The sequence below is a fragment of the Tachysurus vachellii genome, chromosome 13, assembly GCF_030014155.1.
Source record: "Tachysurus vachellii isolate PV-2020 chromosome 13, HZAU_Pvac_v1, whole genome shotgun sequence".
Taxonomy (NCBI): domain Eukaryota; kingdom Metazoa; phylum Chordata; class Actinopteri; order Siluriformes; family Bagridae; genus Tachysurus; species Tachysurus vachellii.
This window is the reverse complement of record NC_083472.1, coordinates 1,766,644-1,789,532: the sequence shown is the minus strand read 5'-3', so window position 1 is coordinate 1,789,532 and position 22,889 is coordinate 1,766,644. Positions and strand designations below refer to the sequence as shown.

At 37.1% G+C, this 22,889-nt stretch overlaps 4 protein-coding genes across 4 annotated transcripts; all 4 read left to right on the top strand.

The window, feature by feature from the left end:
- Positions 1 to 3,571: 3,571 nt before the first annotated feature.
- Positions 3,572 to 5,573, top strand: LOC132855866 (C-C motif chemokine 3-like). Its single transcript, XM_060885121.1, has 3 exons — positions 3,572 to 3,736; positions 4,083 to 4,203; positions 5,105 to 5,573. The coding sequence occupies exons 1-3, from the start codon at positions 3,667 to 3,669 to the stop codon at positions 5,211 to 5,213; spliced, it is 300 nt and encodes a 99-aa protein (XP_060741104.1). The 5' UTR covers positions 3,572 to 3,666; the 3' UTR covers positions 5,214 to 5,573.
- Positions 5,574 to 10,615: 5,042 nt separating this feature from the next.
- Positions 10,616 to 11,221, top strand: LOC132856248 (C-C motif chemokine 4-like). Its single transcript, XM_060885764.1, has 3 exons — positions 10,616 to 10,780; positions 10,865 to 10,985; positions 11,090 to 11,221. The coding sequence occupies exons 1-3, from the start codon at positions 10,717 to 10,719 to the stop codon at positions 11,178 to 11,180; spliced, it is 276 nt and encodes a 91-aa protein (XP_060741747.1). The 5' UTR covers positions 10,616 to 10,716; the 3' UTR covers positions 11,181 to 11,221.
- Positions 11,222 to 15,495: 4,274 nt separating this feature from the next.
- LOC132856027 (C-C motif chemokine 2-like) lies at positions 15,496 to 16,337 on the top strand. The gene is made up of 3 exons (XM_060885374.1): positions 15,496 to 15,667; positions 15,752 to 15,872; positions 15,977 to 16,337. The coding sequence occupies exons 1-3, from the start codon at positions 15,604 to 15,606 to the stop codon at positions 16,065 to 16,067; spliced, it is 276 nt and encodes a 91-aa protein (XP_060741357.1). The 5' UTR covers positions 15,496 to 15,603; the 3' UTR covers positions 16,068 to 16,337.
- A 2,528-nt stretch (positions 16,338 to 18,865) lies between these two features.
- On the top strand, positions 18,866 to 19,803 carry LOC132856026 (C-C motif chemokine 3-like). Its single transcript, XM_060885372.1, has 3 exons — positions 18,866 to 18,997; positions 19,291 to 19,411; positions 19,523 to 19,803. The coding sequence occupies exons 1-3, from the start codon at positions 18,934 to 18,936 to the stop codon at positions 19,647 to 19,649; spliced, it is 312 nt and encodes a 103-aa protein (XP_060741355.1). The 5' UTR covers positions 18,866 to 18,933; the 3' UTR covers positions 19,650 to 19,803.
- Positions 19,804 to 22,889: the final 3,086 nt, after the last annotated feature.

Sequence of the window (22,889 nt, the reverse complement as noted above, 5' to 3'; positions counted from 1 at the left end):
GCACACTATAGAGCTGTCTGCTTTAAAGTACTGTACGTGAGAACAGTTTGATGAAGAACATATGAAGAGCTCTTTTCCAAAACGCGATAAACTCCAAAATTAAAAAAAACGAGTTTGTCATGTCATTTTGCTGTGTTGTGAACCTATATACTGCTCCATCAATGTTTCATGCCAAAACGCTTTATTTCCTTGTTTAAAATGTACTGCAAGTTGCAGTTCCTTTCCAAACCGCGATAAGCGCCAAACCTGTTTTTTGCCTAAACGCTATATGTCCTCTCGACCAATCAGACTTCGGTGAGCGTTCGACGCAATCCAACATTGCTTGATGTTTGTTTGTGCGCAGTCTTATTGTTAACATTGTTGTATATTTATTTAATTAGTGTTGTTTGTATGTGTGTTATTTTTAAATTATTAAATTGTTTTATGTGGTGGACTACAGTATATTGAACCCTGAAATTGAAAATATTTATTTTTTACTATTTATTTTATGTTACTATTTATTTTATTTGGAAGATATTTATTTCCCTGATGTCATATGTTGCATGTTCTCTTGTTGGTTTATGTCTCTTTTTATAATAAATAAATAAATAAATAAATAAATAATAATAAAAAAAAACACATAAAATAAAGGATGGATTTATAGCGTTTTGGAAAAAAATAAAAAGAAACTTTGAATTTATATTCAACAAAATTGTTGTTTCATTTAACAATCGCTGTTTAACATGTTCAGACTGAGCCAACAGAAAATTTTAACAGGATAAATTGAATATAAACAAAATGTGTGGGTCTAGGTAAAAAAAAAAAAAAAAAAAAGTCATTTTCATAAAAACTATTAAAATGGATTTATAGCGTTTTGGAAAAGAGCTCCTCATATATAGATGTGGTGGTCAGAAGTGTTTTGAACTTTATAGTGTGTTTATTAGAAAATCTCGCAGGAGCCGGTTTTGGCCTCTCCAAAGTTCCAGTGATACAGATACTGTCTAGAAAAGTGTGTGTGACAAAAAAAAATCCATGGATGTGATGATCAGGTAATAACAAACTAAACATTCAATTCAACGTTCCTCTCGTTGTATGGGAGAGAACTTTTATAATCCCACAACCATCAATAGTAATAAAATTAAAGGAGAAGAAGAAGAAGAAGAAGAAGAAGAAGAAGAAGAAGAAGAAGAAGAAGAAGAAGAAAATGACTGCAGTTTCCATTTAGAAAGCAATTTTTATGCATCGCTGATAGAGAGAAATTCATGGGACAGTTTTTAATGATTAAATTGGTGAAATCCAATGAAACAGTAAATGAAACTGATCTGAGAACATAGCAGGTGGTGAGATGTTAATGAGTGTTTTCACTTTTGTGTAGCTGGTGTGTGAGTGATAGAGACCATAATCTTCAGACAAATGACTAACACATAGATCATTATACCCATGATATGGAGATAAAGTGGAGATAGAGTAGAAGGTTTATACACATGGTGCACACTCGGCAGTGCTAACTACAATACACTCTACAGCCAGAAATACCCATGACCTTCACACCCACCTGTGGTTCTTTCCCAGTCTCCAAAAAAGATGGAAGCACAGAATTGTCTAGAAAACCATTGTTTGTTGTGGTAGTAGGATTTACCTTTAGTGAGGCTACAGGGGCTAGCCCAAACCTGACCAAATAAAGTTTATAAAGTCATGGATTTCCAAGGTTGCTGTGGAAGAACGTAGAGTGGCACAAAATGTACCAGATCTTCTCACCCAACATCAGTCTGATCTCAGTAAAAGTTTTGAGGTTATCATTTATAAGGTCCTTATATTGTGCTGGATTGTATCGGGATCGTTGGGGGAACTTACATACAAAGTGTACTGTGGGATCTCAGTATGAGGGAACCTGGTGAAAAGGAGCACCTTGTGAAAACCTTGGATTGATACACACCTTAGACTAAGATATACTTTTTACACACTTTTAATGACTCTCTCTCACTCACTCATTTTCTACCGCTTATCCGAACTACCTCAGGTCACGGGGAGCCTGTGCCTATCTCAAGCGTCATCAGGCATCAAGGCAGGATACACCCTGGACGGAGTGCCAACCCATCACAGGGCACACACACACACACTTTCATTCACTCACGCAATCACACACTATGGACAATTTTCCAGAGACGCCAATCAACCTACCATGCATGTCTTTGGACTGGGGGAGGAAACCGGAGTACCCGGAGGAAACCCCCGAGGCACGGGGAGAACATGCAAACACCACACACACAAGGCGGAGGCAGAAATCGAACCCCCAACCCTGGAGGTGGGAGGCGAACGTGCTAACCACTAAGCCACCGTGCCACCCCTTTTAATGACTTACTCTGGTATTATTTACCATTCCACACTCTGTCTAACTTATAAATCTAACAGAATATAAGAATACTAAAGGCCAAAATTCCATGTTTTTGATCGGAAAGTTACTTTTCAGTCTTTATGTTGTGAAATGTTGAAAGTCTACAGTAATGCAGTAGAAACTATTGACTTACTATATAATATGAGAATAAGAGTTGTATGGTTCTGATGCGGTTGATATACCACTGAAGAAAGAGCTGAGCTGTAAGGCGAAGCCCTCTATTTACCAGTCGATCTACGTTCCTACCCTCACCTATGGTCATGAGCTTTGGGTCATGACCGAAAGGACAAGATCACGGATACAGGCGGCCTAAATGAGTTTCCTCCGCAGGGTGGCTGGACGCTCCCTTAGAGATAGGGTGAGGAGCTCGGTCACTCGGGAGGAGCTCAGAGTAGAGCCGCTGCTCCTCCACATCGAGAGGAGTCAGCTGAGGTTGCTCGGGCATCTGTTCCGGATGCCTCCTGGACACCTCCCTGGGGAGGTGTTCCGGGCATGTCCAACCGGGAGGAGGCCCCGGGGAAGACCTAGGACACCCTGGAGGGACTATGTCTTTTGGCTGGCCTGGGAACACCTCGGTATTCCCCCGGAAGAGCTGGAGGAAGTGTCTGGGGAGAGGGAAGTCTGGGAATCCCTGCTTAGACTGCTGTCCCCGTGACCCGGTCCCGGGGATAAGCAGCTGAAGATGGATGGATGGATGGATGGATGGATGGAGTATTGTATGTTTCTAAATAGATGGAGCACCAGATTCAACCAATATGGGAAGGAACATTGGCATATGGGAAGGAACATTTACCCCTGTCACCCCTGTCATCTTATAGATCTGCCCTTTTCTCTAACCGTGAGACCTACTAACATGTATTGTTCAAATGCCAAATAATAATTGTCACAAAATAATCTAAAAGAATTGTTATCTTTTAGCCATGTGCCGAGTGACCCCCCCGCCTCCGCTCTTGGTTTTTTTGAAAACCACATCATGTTGACGCTGGAGAAAAGAGAGAAGTGAGAATTCTGTACACAAACATTATTAGTGTGTTCCTCGGTTCACTATGAATGTCACACACTGGTTATTAGTCCGAATGCTCCCTCTGGACATTTTCCATCTCATAGGTAAACCAAAGTCCCCTCACTACTTCCTTCCTCCTGGCTTGGGACTTCCCCATGAGTGGCTGATGTGTATAAAAACAACGAGCTGCCTCTCTAATGGACCAGAACACAGCAAGAGCTCCTCGGGTGATCATCATCTTTAATCTGTCCATTCTTCTTTAGCCGAAGAGCTCAAGCAACAAAGCGAGATGTCAGCTTGCCGTCTGATCCTCCTGTCCGTGGTGGTGGTGCTGCTGAGTGCAGCCACGATCACTGAAGGTGAGAGCAAAAATTGAGAAAGCGTCAGCGCTCTTTCTTGTGACTGAATTCGGGATTCTGATTCATCTGATTAATTTCCTGATCAAACAAATTGCAATTTTATTTTAACACGACCACTTAATCGTCGTCACGTAAACGGATTAATCGTTGCGTAATCGTGAATGTTGTGAGTTTTTATTGTATTGTGAAGTATAAAGCTGTTTTAGATTACATTTAAATTGGGATCGTGAAAGGAGGTAAATTAAAGCGAAATACCGAGAGGAGGTGGATTAGAGTTATTAGATTAGATATTTCATGGATATTTTGTGTAGAATTGTGTGAAAAGTTTTGGTGTGATGTTTTACAGGGATGCGTTACACATCCAAGACAAACGTCTGCTGCTACTCCTACCAGCAGCGTCCACTGAGGACCAACATGGTGAGCAGCTACAGCCAGACCAGCCCGCAGTGCTCCAAACAGGCCATACTGTAAGTGTCTGATTACACTTTATTAGTAGTATTGTGTGTGATAGAGAGAGAACGATAGAAAGAGTGAGAGAGAGATGTGGAAAATGGCAGACAGATTGAAGGAGGCAGAGAGAGAGAGAGAGAGAGAGAGAGACAGAGAGAGAGAGAGAGAGAGAGAGAGAGAGAGAGAGAGACAGAGAGAGAGAGAGAGAGAGAGAGACAGAGAGAGAGAGAGATGGAAAAACAGACAGACAATCAGATGGTGATAGAGACACAGAAAAGAAATACAGAGAAAGAGATAGATAGACAGACAGACAGAGAGAGAGAGAGAGAGAGAGAGAGAGAGAGAGAGAGAGAGAGAGAGAGACGGAAAAACAGACAGACAGACAGATGTTGATAGAGACACAGAAAAGAAATACAGAGAGAGAGAGAGAGAGAGAGAGAGAGAGAGAGAGAGAGAGAGAGAGAAACAGACAGACAGACAGACAGACAGACAGACAGAGTCCTATCTCGAATGCATGATAGACAGAAAGAGAAACACAGTAAGAGAAAGTGAAAATGAAAACAGAAAGTTGAATTAAGGGAAGAATAATAAAATCACAGGGTTTTTTGTTGTTTTGTTGTTGTTGTTTATTGTGTGAAGAAATGCTCAGTCATGTGCAGATTCAAACTGAAACAGGATGTTGGAGAGTGTAAAAAGTACCAAAATAAAAGCTTAGATTGAACTCAGGCTCCCTCTGCTGTCTACACTGCAGTCAGACGTGTGTGTGTGTGTGTGTGTGTGTGTGTGTGTTTGTGTTATTACCTTATTATACAGTATCTCCTGTGTCGTCACGTTACTCACACTCAGAGATCTACACAACTCTTTAAGCACAGATTTAAAAGTTTGACACTTACATGATACGGATTTTTGTCACTACAGGTTCAAAACAAAGAAGGGAAAGGATGTGTGTGCCAACCCCACTGACGCCTGGGTGAAGGAGCTCATCAAGTTTATGGACAACAAGCCAGGACGCCAGGGACCCCTGTAATCATGCTGTGCTCCATCATCATCGTCATCATTATCATGATCACCAAATTCTACAAGGGGTTTTGAGCAGATTTGCACTTTAAGAATGTACAAATCTCTGAAATGCCACTAACAATTCAGCGTATTAAAGCTACCTACTGCAGACCGAATGTTCTCTCCATGAATGTTTTCATCTGTTTTTATTATTATTTGCTGTATTTTGTCATATTTTATTTGACTTGAGTCTGTATTTGTGTCTTTTGTTTTTTCGGAGCCGTCCGAATGAACTGTATTGAGTTTATTTTATGTATAAACACGTGTGACACGAAGGAAGTAAAATGATATAAAAAAAATAATAAATAAATAAATAAATGAGATGCAAGCATTCCGTTTATCAAGTTGTCATTTGTTACAGGAAATATGTATGATGTAGTAAGTAGTAGGAAATATAATACATATAATAAATAATGAATAAATAATAAATATATAATAAATAAAATAAATCATAAAACTCTATAAATCAACAGTATATATATATATATATATATATATATATATATATATATATATATATATATATATATATATATATATATATATATTGCAAATAAAACCGCAAGAGGAAATTCTTCTATTTCATAAGAAAAAGGATCAAATATTTTAAATAAACAAACAAACAAACAAATAAATAAATAAATAAATAAATAAAAAATGTCATGGGTTTATTAAAATAGATAAAAATATTAAATTAAGATAAATGCATTTTTTTTTTTCAGAAGGCTAGAAAAGCTACAAAAAACTCTCTCACAATTCTCTCTTTTGAAGTTACTATAACATACCTTAAGTCTTATGTTACAGAGAAACTGGAAGCTCCTCAGGACTTTCCCATGTCAGAAAAGTTTCTTATTGTTAACAAAAACACTGACGTTAGGTATTCCTTTCATTAACGTTACATAAAAAAATCTTTGTGTGTGTGGAGTTTGCATGTTCTCCCCGTGCCTCGGGGGTTTCCTCCGGGTACTCCAGTTTCCTCACCCGGTCCAAAGACATGCATGGTAGGTTGATTGGCATCTCTGGAAAATTGTCCGTAGTGTGTGAGTGCGTGAGTGAATGAGAGTGTGTGTGTGTGTGTGCCCTGTGATGGGTTGGCACTCCGTCCAGGGTGTATCCTGCCTTGATGCCCGATGACGCCTGAGCACAGGCTCCCCGTGACCCGAGGTAGTTCGGATAAGCGGTAGAAAATGACTGACTGACTGACACATGAGTAATGAGATATTTTTATTTTGTTAAACAAATAAATGAATCAATTTTATTGCTTGAAGTTTGTCCGCTGTTATGAGAGTGAACATGCTGTTGCTATAGAAACAAAAAGGTGGGTATTAAAACGAGGGAAATCTCTGATTATATTAGAGTTATTTTGCTTTTATTATCAGAGCTTCTGTTATGCACAACTGCATACTAAAACTTTCTTCTGATTAAACATGGGTTTGGTTTGTATACATAATGTTTGTGTTGTTATTTCTTTGCACATGACAAGAAATATTTTCTACTTCTAAAAACAGCCCTATGCACAAATGAAGAATAGCTGAACTAAGATCTTGCTCTTGTCAGGTTTGCTTTGTATTGGACTTGACTTGATGTTAACTTTGTATTTAACCCTTTTCCCCAGTACACCAGTGCTCAGATCTGCAGGTGGAATGGAAATAGACTTATTTACAATCGGAGTAAATAAACGTCTGATGTCGTGTCTGTGAGTCTGATCTAAAGTGAGTCAGGACTCTGTCGTTCTTTCGGCGTGTTTTAGACGTGTGTTTGTCCCTCTGTTGATGATCTTACACTGAATTTTAGTGTTGAAGAGAAATCTGAGCTGCTTTTTAGATGAACAAACACTCGGAGTGTCTCAGAGAGCAGAAACGGGTTTGATATCAACATTTACTCTGAACATACAAACATCTGTGTGGAAATAATTTCTTTGGAACTTTCCTATGGATATATCACCTCTAGTATTGTAGAGAAAAACAGAAATGTCCTAAATGTCTACTTTCATACGAGCTTCATATTAACACCACTGTGGAGTGAGGCATGACAAAAACGTCCAACGCAGAACAAAGACCCTCATGTCTCTCTTTTATCACGCAGGAAAACGGACTATTTGTCATATATTTAATAAGCCGCAGCGCCCAAAACGTATCACTCCGCAGCGCTGTCTCTATAGAACCGGGCAGGAATCAAGCGCGTCTCCCCTGGAGCTCTTAGTCGAGCCATTTCAGCCAATCAAAAAAAAAGAGGCTACACAACAGCCAATCAGAAAATAGCACTACTGTATCTGGGTAAGATTTAAAGCAACAACCAATGAAGAAAAAAAAGCAGATCCTGGAATTGTTCATCATCTTCTGATCCTCGTTCACCCACAGAGAAAAGCCCTGGAGCTGCGAGCATCATTTTGAGCACAGAGTAAGTCATGATCTGTTGTAATGTTACAACAAATTCACAACTTGTTTGACACAAACAATGACATCGTGACTGCTGTTAGAGACGTTTCCCAGATAATCAGCAGATTTTCATGAGTGTCTGTAACTTAGCCAACAGGAGATGTCACTCTTGCCTGTCTTCAAAGATTTCTGTTCATTATTTAATTCTAATTGGACGTTTCCTTGTCTGACCTCCAGAGGGCGACGTTGTTGGACTGTTTCTCTGCCTTGTGTGCCTCCTCCTCACCTAATATACTGTATATACATATTTTATACTATATATATATTTTACCCCCCCAGTGGGTGAGCAACCCCTTGCTGGAAACCAGGGTTTGAGCCCAACCTCAGGTTATTCAGGAATAAACAAATATCTCAGCACAACAATGAAGAAGTAGACGTTTTGTTCAGCAAGTCATTAGAATTATATATCAGCTGCAAAGGTACAATTATAAAGTAATGGCTCCCAAGAAACTATAGTAAATATGGCATAATCTGTGTGTATATGTATTTAGTACAAATCTGCAGTGTAGAATTTAAAAATCCAAACACTATATATATTTATTTTAATTTAGTTTTTTTTTTAATATAAGAGCAGGATTTTCTTCCTTCTTCACGTGTGCACGACTGTGGATCCAATATTGAGGCCAGAATGTTTGCTAAAGTAACAGTTACAAAGTTATTAGAATTATTATAGAGGTTTTATACTTTTTCAGACTGGTCTCAGAAAATAAATGGGTTTGATCAATAACTCAAAAACATGAAAGTTCAGGAATGAAAAACTTCCATGACATGATATAAATATATATATATATATATATATATATATATATATTATATATATATATATATAAATATATATATATATATATGGATTTTTTTAGGTTAAAGGGATATGAAAAGCTCGGCTGTTTTCACTTCATATAGTCATTCATTCATTCATTCATTCATTCATTCATTCATTCATTCATTCGTCTTCTACCGCTTATCCGAACTTCTCGGGACTTCATATAGTTTTACTGTTAAATAAAAACAAACAACTGGTGACTCTGTCACATTGAGGCACAAAACTGAGACATTAAAAGTCACATCCCTTTAGATAGATAGATAGATAGATAGATAGATAGATAGATAGATAGATAGATAGATAGATAGATAGATAGATAGATAGATAGATAGATAGATATTTTATTGATCCCGGGTTAAGTTTATGTATAACTTACATCATAATACATGTTTAGCAATTCAGACAGCAATGTCATGGCTTATTGCAGAAGTGTCGAATTTTGTATATTTTTTGTCCCTTAAAGTTTATAATATAATATAATATAATATAATATAATATAATATAATATAATATAATATAATATAATATAGTGTAAAATAAAAAAAAAAATTGGTTAGCACGTTCGCCTCACACCTCCAGGGTCGGGGTTCGATTCCCGCCTCCACCTTGTGTGTGTGGAGTTTGCATGTTCTCCCCATGCCTCGGGGGTTTCCTCCGGGTACTCCGGTTTCCTCCCCCGGTCCAAAGACATGCATGGTAGGTTGATTGGCATCTCTGGAAAATTGTCCGTAGTGTGTGATTGCGTGAGTGAATGAGAGTGTGTGTGTGTGTGCCTGTGATGGGTTGGCACTCCGTCCAGGGTGTATCCTGCCTTGTTGCCCAATGACGCCTGAGATAGTCACAGGCTCCCCGTGACCCGAGGTAGTTCGGATAAGCGGTAGAAGATGAATGAATGAATGAATAATATAATATAATATAATATAATATAATATAATATAATATAATATAATATAATATAATATAATATAATATAATATAATGTTGTCACAGAGGCAGACGCATGTGCAGGTGAATTGTTTTGAATCGTAATAATAATAGTAATAGTAGAAAACACAGAAACTCTAAGAACAGGCCTTGTACTGTATGTGAGGCTAAGCAGAAACTGAACAAATAGGTTCTTGATAACTCAGGACGTAAACTGACAGGTAGATCCATTAAAGCAACAACCAGCGACAATACAGAGGTGGAGACAAGATGTGAACCAAAAGATTCATGACAGATGTATTGTACAGAACATAACAGTAATGATGAATACATGGCACTTCTGTGTATAAACGCTCAAACTAGGCATTTTTTATCATTTGTGCCATTTTCAGTTCTCTGTAGTTAACTTTTGCGTATTAATGCCCAAATTCACCCGACAAACATTTCCTTCTCTAGTTTGCATGCTCGGCTTTACAACGAACAGGCATCAAACTTTCCCAACTCTATATATGGCTCCTATTCGCTGTATAATATCTCAGACTGTTACGTCATCGCTTAAACCTATTGAACTTCCTTAAAATATTTTTTTTACTTACTGCAAACTTCATTTATGCACAGAGTTTAAATCTTTATATATTCACTCAGGGATTCTAACCAACTTTATTTTATTGTAGATTCAAATAATTGTATTAATTTGATTAAAATTTTATTGTGAAATGAAATAATGAATCACTATTTTTTTCCCTCTTAAACAGAAGAAGATCTCACGAAAAATCGCAGGTTGATTTGGATGTAAATAAGTTCACATTAAAGATGAAAAGCAGCACTTTGAGGTCATATTCATTATTTCATTTCAACACCCGTTCCATGTGTCAACAGCTAAATATATATATACCTGACTGTCTATCACATAGAATCTGGCTTAATGAAAGCCTCCTGAAATTTAAGGCTCTTACAAACCTAAGATTTTAAGAAAGAAAAAAAACATGAACCTGCAGCAAAATCGCATTTAATTTAATATGTAAAAAAAGGAATGAGACATGAAGTCACAAAAATAACAGTAAAATCTACAAACTGAGACAGAATTACTTCGAATTAAACTTCAGGAAACAGAAGAGGAATAGAGGAAGGATGTTATACTGTAGTGTTAATTAGAAACAAGAGACCTATCCCTTTGTGTATATATAAGATGGAGAGCAGCTTTCTCCTCCATCACTCGACTCCTATCTCCTGGACCTCTCGTTCTCGCTCGTGTCTCTCTGTGAGAAACCAGACGTTCTGCTACAATGAGGAACCTGATGGCTCTGCTGTTCCTGCTGTCGCTCTGCTCTCTTCATCTGGTGTTTAGCGGTGAGTTGAGAATTAAATCCCACTGTTAAATGTTGTTGTTGTCTCTCTGGTGTCTTACTGGTACCACTGTTTATTTTATTTCAGCTCCAATCGGTTTAGACTACAAGACTCAATGCTGTCAAGGCACAACTACAATAAGGATCCCAGAAAGGAACATTGTGAAATTCTGGTGGACCAGCAGCAACTGCCCCATAAAGGCTGTTGTGTGAGTATCACCTGCTGGTACAAATTCAAGATTCAAATAATATATATATTGCTCTATATTCTGTATTAATCAAACATCCTTCTGTCTCTCTTTCCGTGTTTCAGCTTTGAGACTCCAAAAAAGAGATTATGCCTGAATCCTACAACCGCTTGGGTCATTAAGTACCTGAAAAAACACAGAACCTCGGGACAATGAGCCACTGAACCTCAGCATGAGATTCGATTTCAACACAGAACACTAAATTAATATTATGACCTTTTGTTTAATTTAGTTTTTGTTTTTTTATAATTAACATATTCTCACCTCTGGGCGTCAGTGTGATGGCGCCACCTGGTGTTTATAAGAGTTCAGTATCACTCTGTGTCTTCTTCATGATTGTTACCCAGTAAATGTAGCAGAAATATGAACATGTACAGTAATACATCCCTGTTCTAATAAACACAGTATGCAGTATGTTGTCTGGTTTCCTGCGAGTCATTGAGTTAAAATTGTTTTATTGAAATTGGTATATATATTTATATATATATATATATATATGTGATATATATTTACGTAGCCTAGTAGTTGTATCAGCATCCGCAAGCAATCAATACCTGACTGTCAAATCAAATAAATTCAGTACAATTCAAAAACTTTTTGACAATATTTATTGTCATGTAACATAGAACTGAACAAATGTATGATTGTAGATATGTACAGATATGTAGATATGTATAAAGTTCTCTCGTTAAATAAATAAAAGTAAGGCTACATTTCAAAATAAGATAAAATAAATAAAATGTGAAAATAGTGTATGTTTAAATAAAGTGCTTAACTTTATTCCACTCCCCCACTTTTTGCTCAGTGAGAGAACTGAGCTCTAGCTTGGCTTGGGTTAGGGTTAAACCTGGGCTTGAATGGAGTCAGGGCCGCTCTCATACACATGTGGAGGTGCTCATTAGTGACCCTGGAACGATATTTAGTTTGGATTATGTTCATTGTAGAGAAAGCTGCCTCACAGTTGTATAGTATGTAGAGCCAAACATGGTCAGGATGTAGAGGGCTACTTCACTCAGACCTGGGAAAGCTGTCTCAGGGATGCTGTCTTCAGATTTGAGTGGAAATGTTTGTTCAAAACCTTTATGTTTTGTCTCATAATGGTGTTTCACATTGTCACTTTTAATAAGTGTCACAGTTTCTGAACATATGAGACACACTGGTTTAATGTGAAGTGTGAACATAAATGAGTCTGTCTATTCTGGAGTAAATGTTTTCGCTGTACACTTTTCTTTTTTTGGAGGGCGCCATTTGTTCTTTATTCTCCCTTTCTCCGTCTCACTCGTCTGTTTCTCTCCCTTTGTTTTCTACATGTATCGCTAACTTTCTTTCACGTGTAACTTTACTCTAATTCTCTCTCCTCTGTCTTGCGCTGTTGAGTCGCAGTGTTTACTTCAGGAATGCACAGACTTGATTGGCTGAGTGGTGTCACATGGGATGGCTTAACTCGCATGCAATTGGTCTGTGTGTTTCCACTACCACTATTGTAAAGATTGCAAAAGCTGCGCTGGTTAAAATAGAAGCGATTCGTCAAGTTTTAAATCATAACCTTTAGTTTTGGCTGTAGGTCCGGGTTCGGATTGGACAGCTTCTGGGTCCGGACCCGGACCGCGGTCCGCCTGTTAGTGACCTATGATATACAGTGTCGCTTAAAAGAAATTTCCTAAAAGTCAGGATCGCAGTCCTAATAAACGCAATCAAATAAATCAGACAAATATAATATACTCTGTCATTTTTTACTCAGGAAAATGTTATATTCTATTGCAAAAGTATGTGGGATCTCTAGGGTTAGTATTTCATTTGATGGTTAAATCTGAGTCCATCTGTTTCCAGGACATCAGCAAAAGATTTATTGTTTGCTTTTAGAACTTATGTGTAAATCTGATGATGTTTTGATATTTATATATTTATTTCTTTATTTTAATTTAATTTAATAATTTAATGTATTATTATTATTATTATTATTATTATTATTATTATTATTATTATTATTATTATTATTATTATCGTCCAGGGTGTATCCTGCCTTGATGCCCAATGACGCCTGAGATAGGCACAGGCTCCCCGTGACCTGAGGTAGTTCGGATAAGCGGTAGAAGATGAATGACTGAATGAATTAATTATTATTATTATTATTATTATTATTATTATTATTATTATTATTATTATTATTATTATTATTTTAATATAAGAGCAGGATTTTCTTCCTTCTTCACGTGTGTACGACTGTGGATCCAATATTGAGGCCAGAATGTTTGCTAAAGTAACAGTTACAAAGTTATTAGAATTATTATAGAGGTTTTATACTTTTTCAGACTGGTCTCAGAAAATAAATGGGTTTGATCAATAACTCAAAAACATGAAAGTTCAGGAATAAAAAACTTCCATGACATGATATAAATATATATGTATATATATATGGATTTTTTTAGGTTAAAGGGATATGAAAAGCTCGGCTGTTTTCACTTCATATAGTCATTCATTCATTCATTCATTCATTCATTCGTCTTCTACCGCTTATCCAAACTTCTCGGGACTTCATATAGTTTTACTGTTAAATAAAAACAAACAACTGGTGACTCTGTCACATTGAGGCACAAAACTGAGACATTAAAAGTCACATCCCTTTAGATAGATAGATAGATAGATAGATAGATAGATAGATAGATAGATAGATAGATAGATAGATAGATAGATAGATAGAAATTTTGTTGATCCCAGAATAAATTCCTGTATAACTGAATAAGTGGTATGTTTTTTATTTTAAAATAAAATACAATTTAATGTATAGCAAATCAGACAACAATGTCATGGCTTATTGCAGAAGTGTAGAATTGGGTATATTTTTTGTCCCTTAAAGGTCTAATATAATAATATAATATAATATAATATAATATAATATAATATAATATAAATTTTCTACCGCTTATCCGAACTACCTCGGGTCACGGGGAGCCTGTGCCTATCTCAGGCGTCATTGGGCATCAAGGCAGGATACACCCTGGATGGAGTGCCAACCCATCGCAGGGCACACACACACTCTCATTCACTCACGCACTCAATTTTCCAGAGATGCCAATCAACCTACCATGCATGTCTTTGGACCGGGGGAGGAAACCAGAGTACCCGGAGGAAACCCCCGAGGCACGGGGAGAACATGCAAACTCCACACACAAAAGGCGTAGGCGGGAATCGAACCCCCAACCCTGGAGGTGTGAGGCGAACGTGCTAACCACTAAGCCACCGTGCCCCCCATAACATAATATAACATAACATAACATAATATAATATAATATAATAGGTTGGTTGTCTGGATGTTGTCACAGACGCATGTGCAGGTGATTTGTTTTGAATAGTAATAATATTAGTAATAGTAAAAAACACAGAAAATCTAAGAACAGGCCATTAATGAACATAACAGTAATGATGAATGCATGGCGTTTCTGTGTATAAACGCTCAAACTAGGCATTTTTTATCATTTGTGCCATTTTCAGTTCTCTGTAGTTAACTTTTGTGTATTAATGCCCAAATTCACCCGACAAACATTTCCTTCTCTAGTTTGCATGCTCGGCTTTACAACGAACAGGCATCAAACTTTCCCAACTCTATATATGGCTCCTATTCGCTGTATAATATCTCAGACTGTTACGTAATCGCTTAAACCTATTGAACTTCCTTAAAATATTTTTTTTACTTACTGCAAACTTCATTTATGCACAGAGTTTAAATCTTTATATATTCACTCAGGGATTCTAACCAACTTTATTTTATTGTAGATGTCTATAACAGGATATCGGAGGTGAAATTAAATAATGAATCACCATTTTTTTCCACCTTAAACAGAAGAAGATCTCACATAAAACTCGCTGGATGATTTATTTCAACACCCGTTCCATGCAGAAGACGACTAAAATAACATCATCTTTGTCAACAGCTAACTATTTATATACCTGACTGTCTATCACATAGAATCTGACTTAATGAAAGCCTCCTGAACTCTAAGGCTCTTACGTTCCATATATTTTTAGAAAGAAAAAAAAAAGGGGAACCTGCAGCAAAATCACATTTACTGTTAAATATTAAAAACATTTTAATGTTTTTAATATTTTTAAATAGTTTAAAAATGTAAAAAAAAAAAAAGGAATGTGATATGAAGTCACCATAATAACATTAAGCACTTAATCTTCATGTATTTTCCATATTCCATATAATCAAACCTGATTATTTATAAACTAAAAATGGCCTTTAATTAAGAACCGAAAATGAATTTCTCTCTCAGTCCATCTGTCTAAATGATAAGAAACCCATCATGTAAAAAACATCTAAGTAAAATCTACAAACCGAGACAGAATTACTTCGAATTAATGTTCAGGAAACAGAAGAGGAAAAGAGGAAGGATGTTATACTGTAGCAGGAAGCCGGCTACTTAGAAACGAGACACCGTTCTGGGTTATTTCTCTCCCTTCGTGTATATATAAGATGGAGAGCAGCTCTCTCCTCCATCACTCGACTCCTACTGTATCTCCTGGACCTCTCGTTCTCGCTCGTGTCTCTCTGTGAGAAACCAGACGTTCTGCTACAATGAGGAACCTGATGGCTCTGCTGTTCCTGCTGTCGCTCTGCTCTCTTCATCTGGTGTTTAGCGGTGAGTTGAGAATTAAATCCCACTGTTAAATGTTGTTGTTGTCTCTCTGGTGTCTTACTGGTACCACTGTTTATTTTATTTCAGCTCCAAGCAGTTTAGACTACAAGACTCAATGCTGTCAAGACACAACTACAATAAGGATCCCAGAAAGGAACATTGTGAAATTCTGGTGGACCAGCAGCAACTGCCCCATAAAGGCTGTTGTGTGAGTATCACCTGCTGGTACAAATTCAAGATTCAAATAATATATATATTGCTCTATATTCTGTATTAATCAAACATCCTTCTGTCTCTCTTTCCATGTTTCAGCTTTGAGACTCCAAAAAAGAGATTATGCCTGAATCCTACAACCGCTTGGGTCATTAAGTACCTGAAAAAACACAGAACCTCGGGACAATGAGCCTCTGAACCTCAGCATGAGATTCGATTTCAACACAGAACACTAAATTAATATTATGACCTTTTGTTTAATTTAGTTTTTGTTTTTGTTTTTTTATAATTAACATATTCTCACCTCTGGGCCTCAGTGTGATGGCGCCACCTGGTGTTTATAAGAGTTCAGTATCAATCCGTGTCTTCTTCATGATTGTTACCCAGTAAATGTAGCAGAAAAATGAAATGAATCGACTGTTCTAATACACCCCTGTTCTAATAAACACACTATGCAGTATGTCGTCTGGTTTCCTGCGAGTCATTGAGTTAAAATTGTTTTATTGAAACTGGTTTATGCAACACGCAAACTCCACACACACAAGGCGGAGGCGGGAATCGAATCCCCAACCCTGGAGGTGTGAGGTGAACGTGCTAACCACTAAGCCACCGTGCCCCCCATAAATGGGAAACATTATTTTGAAAAAGTAAAATAGTGAATTCCAGCATAAGAAACTTTTACTGTCTGTGAAACATGGTGGTGTTGGTATCATACTTTGGGCCTGTGTTGCTGCATCTGGTCCACAACAACTTTGCCATCACTGATGGAACAATGAATTCTAAAAGAATACGGCAAGACATCTGTCCACGATCTGAATCTCAAGAGGAAACACGTCATACACCAAGGCAACGACCACAAGTACCCAAGTCTGTCAAGCACAAAACGGGTAAAGAGGAACAAAGATAAGGTTCTGGAATGGATAAGTGAAAGTCCTGACCTTTAATCGAAAAGAAATGTTGTGGAATGTTAAAGCAAGTTCATGTGAGGTCACTGTTCTGTACTGAGGGATGCGATCAAATTCTTCCAAACCGTTGTGTAGGACCGATCAACAGTTAGCAGAAACTTTCTATATAATTTATATATAGTATAACTTATGAAGGGTTCACAAACTTTCAAGCGACACTGTATATACTAGCTGTTGTACAAGGATCTGTAGGCATGGTCTTAACTTTCACTGTTATGCTGATGATATTCAGTGTCTAAATAAATGTCATCAGTCGAATCGGACAATTCAGTCACACTACAGAATAAATGTGTGTATGTTTGTGTGTGTGTGTGTGGATAAATTTATATGCAGGGGTTAAAAGTCTGGTCAGTATTGAAGGAAGGATAAATGTAGCCTAATACAGACAAGTCCTTAAAGAAAATCTGCTCCCGAGTGCACACAAGTTCTACTTTTCAGTATACCAATAGAACCAAGACCCAGTAGAACCAGTACAACCAGTGACAATGAGAGAAACTGCACAAATCCAGGTGTACAAAAGAAGATGCCTGAAGATCTACCTGCTATTAAAGGAGCTTCGAAAATAATGAATAATATCACTTTTTGGTTCTAAGTTCTAAGTTGTTTCAAATGTTTTTCGCTCGATATTCTGTGTTTTTGTGAGTAGATTAATGAGAGATGAGAGATTTTGTCATTGTAATCCTATTTTTTTACTCACTCATCTTCTACCGCTTATCCGAACTACCTCAGGTCACGGGGAGCCTGTGCCTATCTCAGGCGTCATCGGGCATCAAGGCAGGATACACCCTGGATGGAGTGCCAACCCATCGCAGGGCACACACACATACACTCTCATTCACTCACACAATCACACACTACGGACAATTTTCCAGAGATGCCAATCAACCTACCATGCATGTCTTTGGACCGGGGGAGGAAACCGGAGTACCCGGAGGAAACCCCCGAGGCACGGGGAGAACATGCAAACTCCACACACACAAGGTGGAGGCGGGAATCGAACCCCCAACCCTGGAGGTGTGAGGCAAACGTGCTAACCACTAAGCCACCGTGCCCCCCTATTTGTTTACATCAAATAAAATCCATTTTACTCTATAGCTGGCTTGTGAAACTCTATAATCATTTTATGTATATTTTATAAATAAATATAACTTATTTACCTGATTTAGATATAAAAATATCACATTTAAATAAAACTACCCAGAGTTCCTGTGTATGAAAACTCGATCTAAGTATTTATTATAATGTGTTCTCCAGTAATTATAGAGTTCTCTGTAGTTCCTTATAAGTATTATTGTTTGTATTTATTGTCACTCAAAAACCACTTCCTTAAAATTTCAGACCGTTACGTAATCGCTTATTGACTTTCTTTAGAAATATTATTTCTTCGCCGTCCATTTTACGTACTGTGTGTGAACGTAGAAGTTTATTTGTTCGGACAAGGATCGTTCCTTGACAAAATAAAAAATAAAATGAAATTGTTTAGTTGTGTATGACAGGATATTGGAGTAGAAAGTAAAAAAATGAATCAATAATCCAACGATTTTTTATTAAATTACGCATTTCTCTAAAAAGTGCTGGAAGATTTGCATGTAAATAAAAACACATTAAAGATAAAAGTCTGCACTTTGAGGTTATATTCATTTTCATTTCAATCCCAATCGGAAGACAAAATAGAAAATAAAATAAATGTCATCAACTGAGCAGATGTTTATGCACCTGACTGAACATCGCATGTAATCAGATTTAATGACCTCTTGATTAAATATAAAAAATACTCTAACTAGAAGATATAATGAGATTAAAAGTAGTCAAAATTATAAATGATAATCTATCATGTGAAAAAGAAACTCAGCCAAGTCTCCAGATTTGATTATTTACATGGAAGGTAACAGAAGAAAGAGGAAGGATGTTATACTGTAGCAGGAAGCCGGCTACTTAGAAATGAGAGACTATTCTGGGGTGTTTTTTCTTCCTTCATGTATATATAAGATGGAGAGCAGCTTTCTCCTCCATCACTCGACTCCTACTGTATCTCCTGGACTTCTCGCTCTCGCTCGTGTCTCTCTGTGAGAAACCAGACGTTCTGCTACAATGAGGAACCTGATGGCTCTGCTGTTCCTGCTGTCGCTCTGCTCCCTTCATCGGGTGTTTAGCGGTGAGTCGAGTATTAAATCCCACTGTTAATACAGTATGATGTGACTTTTTAAGTTTTATAGATGGAGAAATGAGTGTCTACAATCTGAAAAGAAATTTTGCAAATAAAGGTTTAGAGTTGAATTAGATCGATCCAAATAAATACGGTGTTCTCTAGTTTTCCCCTCTGAATATCTGAACATATCTTTATTGTGATGAAGGCAGCAGAATGAATAATAATAATAATAATAATAATAATAACAATAATAATAATAATAATAATAATAATAAAGTCTACAAACACTTTTATTTCAGCTCCCATGGGTTTAGACCACACGCTGCTCTGCTGTGAAAGCACAACTAAAATGAAGATCCCAGAAAAGAACATTGTGAGATTCTGGTCGACCAGCAGCAACTGCCCCATTAAGGCCGTTGTGTGAGTATCACCTGCTGGTACAAATATAGTATTTTAATTATATTTGTATATTTGGTTGTTTGGTTGTTTGGTTGGTCTCAAACATATTTTTGTCTCTTTTATTTGTCACAGCTTTGAGACTTTAAAGAACAGATTCTGTGTGAATCCTACGGCCGCTTGGGTCTCCAAATACCTTAAGGAAGAGGAAATGAAAAACAAATCCCTGATGGATCAGCAAACCTCTGAGACTCCGAAGTAGATGATTTCAACACATAACACTAAATTAATATTTACATAATCTCACCTTATTTTGAGATCCGTATCACTGTCAGCGTCTTCTTTGTGTTTGTTCCCATTTAAATCCCAATTACATAAAAAAAATATTCCAATAAAGACTTTTACAGTGCACTAAATATTCATGTGTCTTGAGAGTCATTGCTTTATTATTGTACTATTAACATAGTTAATAAAAGATCATTACACTCAGAGACCTTCAGAGGACATTGGAGTTTTTTCTTAGTTCCTTTTGTCCTGATGATATTCAGTAATATGTTCATGCAAGTTCAACCACACTGTTGGGAATTCTCTCATCATTCCAAGAATAATAATAATCACCAGAATGCATTTCCATCCTAATGCTTTGGAATGAGGAGTGCAAATGTTCTTGAGCTGAACACAGATGGAAAGAACTGATGTAAAATGACCTGTCTGATTTCTCAGATGTTAATTGTCCTCAACGCTACACTTTCACCTGAACATCACATTAGATCTCTTACCATATCTTCCTTTTCGTCTCCTACCTACCAAATATTTCCCGTCTCCACCCTTTTCTAGATATCACTGATGAACATAAAACATTATTCTTTTATTATTATTCACTTGTACAGACTGTTAGAAACTTTTCTTCATTGTTCGACCAGCTAAAACTCTGAAAATACTTCCATACATAACAAATAAAAATTTAAAGGATTCAGGCCCATAATTAAGATGCTCCAAGTCGTTGAGCTCAAGTGCATCCTGATTATGGACATGGTTTGGATATATACAGTAAGATCAGTGTATACAGTAAGATCAGTGTATACAGTAAGATCCCACAATTCACAGTGCACGACAGACCAAAAACAAGGACATGTGTCAAGTCAGAGATTTAAGCGAGGATCTACTGTAAAAGCATTTCCAAAGTTGTTCCGAATGTTCAGAGAGACACATCTGAACACATCTGGACTAGTTTTTGGTTTATTTTCTACCATAAACAGCACATCAGTTGATTAATGTCATCTGTACACTGAAGCATGGTGGTGGTAACATCACGCTCTGGGCTGCTTCTCAGCAGCAGGGATGTTGAGACTGGTCAGAATTAAAGGAATGATAAATTCAGCCAAATACAGTGAAGTTCTAAATGTCTACAACAGGGGCGTCACTAGGCCCTTTTAAGGGGGGCTTTAGCCCCCCAAACTTCTGCCCAGCCCCCCTAAAAAATTATTTGCTTAATTATTTTTTGATCGCTTCAGTCCCCTTTAAAAATGCATTTGAAGCGGTGACAAGCTGCGTCATGTTTCGGCTCCTCACCTGAACTGAGTCTGCGTGGATTCAGCGCGTTTTTCAATCCGCAGGGACGGCTTTTATGTTATTTTCTGGTTAAAATTGGTTAAAAGTTTATTTTATTTTGTCAAAAAAGTTCCTTATCTGAGGTTTTTATGTGAGCATAGAAATGCAAACAGTAAAATGTTGTGTTTGTACTGGAAACGTGTGTACGTGTGTTTGTACAGCGAGTAATGAATCACTAAGTCTTCTTTGTAAAAAAAAAACTACATTCACAACTCAAAATTTTCGAGTGACTGGTCACATCTAAATTTTTAATTTTTTTTTTCAGTGAAATACAGGGAATACAATGGAATAGTGGATTGCAATAAGGTTAGTAGTATACAACCCTACCCTGGGGGCTGAGCCCCCCTAAAATGAAAATTCTAGAATCGCCCCTGGTCTACAACATCAGAATGTGGTTTCACCTGCACGGATCTTAGCCAGTTCTTGCCTCTGCACACCTGAACCTAGGTTCTATCTGATCCAGAACCTTTATTCTTGAGTCTTTTTACTGGTTTTTGTTCTCTGATTTATGTTTTTAGCTTTTGGTTTTCTTGTGTCTTATTTTGTTTTTCAGCGTCCGTCAGTTTTGTAATTTTATTAATAAAACCCCTGTCTGTCTTCTATCCCTACATTTGGGTCTGGATTGTGTTTCCACTGAGACGGCACCCTGACACCCAGACCTGAACCTGACGGGAGGTGAAGATGGCAGTTCACAAATAATCCTGTTCCAATCTCGAAAGAATCTGACACAAACTGTCAACTGGTGCTTAAGAAGCTAAAGTACTGAAGTACCGAAGAAGTACTGAATCCTGAATGAGATTTCAAGATCTGATTTGCAAAAACTTCAAGAAATTTGTTTTTCATTTCAGAATGTTGTGAACATTTACATTACACCGGCGAATGGAAAACAAAAAACAAAGCGGTCTGAATTATATAAATATTTCTTCTAGAAATTTCTTGTACAGAACGTTTACATAGACACGAGACTACGTGAACCCGAGCTTAGCTGATGTGTAAGAATATTTGACCTAAATTTTAAGTGATTGTTTTTATATCAAATCAAATCAAATCAAATTTTATTTGTCACATATACATACATACAGGGTACGACATGCCTGTGTGATGTGAACACCTAGGTACCCGAAACTGTCCACTCTTTCCACTGGGGTCCCGTTGATGTTTAGCGGTCCACTATCGACTCCTTAGTCTTGCTGACGTTCAGGAGAAGATTGTTCTCCTGGCACCATCTCTCCAGGTTTTTAGTCTCCTGTAGGCAGACTCCCCACAGGCTCCCCGTGACCCAAGGTAGTTCGGATAAGCGGTAGAAAATGAATGAGTGAGTGAGTGAGTGGTTTTCACTTTGTTTATGTTTGTGTTTGTGTTTGTGTTTGTGTTTGGAAAGCAGTTACATATTTTGTGTTGAATATAAAAAAAAGAAGAAGTCATCGAACAAAATGAAACCGACAAATTAAACATAAATTTGTAATAACAGACTTTCACATGCTGTCAACCAGCTAAAAAGTGGGAAGTAATGAAGGAGTGATGTAGTAATAATACTTAGAACATTGACAGCAGGGACAGACAGGCTTCTTTCTGTTAAACCCACATCTGAGTCTTTCATTTCTCTGCTGTAAACATTCTCCCACATTTACGCAATAATGTGTTGTCATTTTTTATCCTTAAAGTGTAAATAAGTGTAAAGTTTATATTCTGAATATGATCAAACTTCTAGACTAACTGATATGTAAGAAATAAAACAACTGCAGTGTACTATTATAGGAAAAGGAGAAAACTCCATAATTATTGGAACACTTTATGAAACAAATTCAAATGAATTCATACTTTAACATGTTTAACATTACTGTAATGCGATAATTTTGTATTTTTTATTTTTAAGATACTGTATAATGAA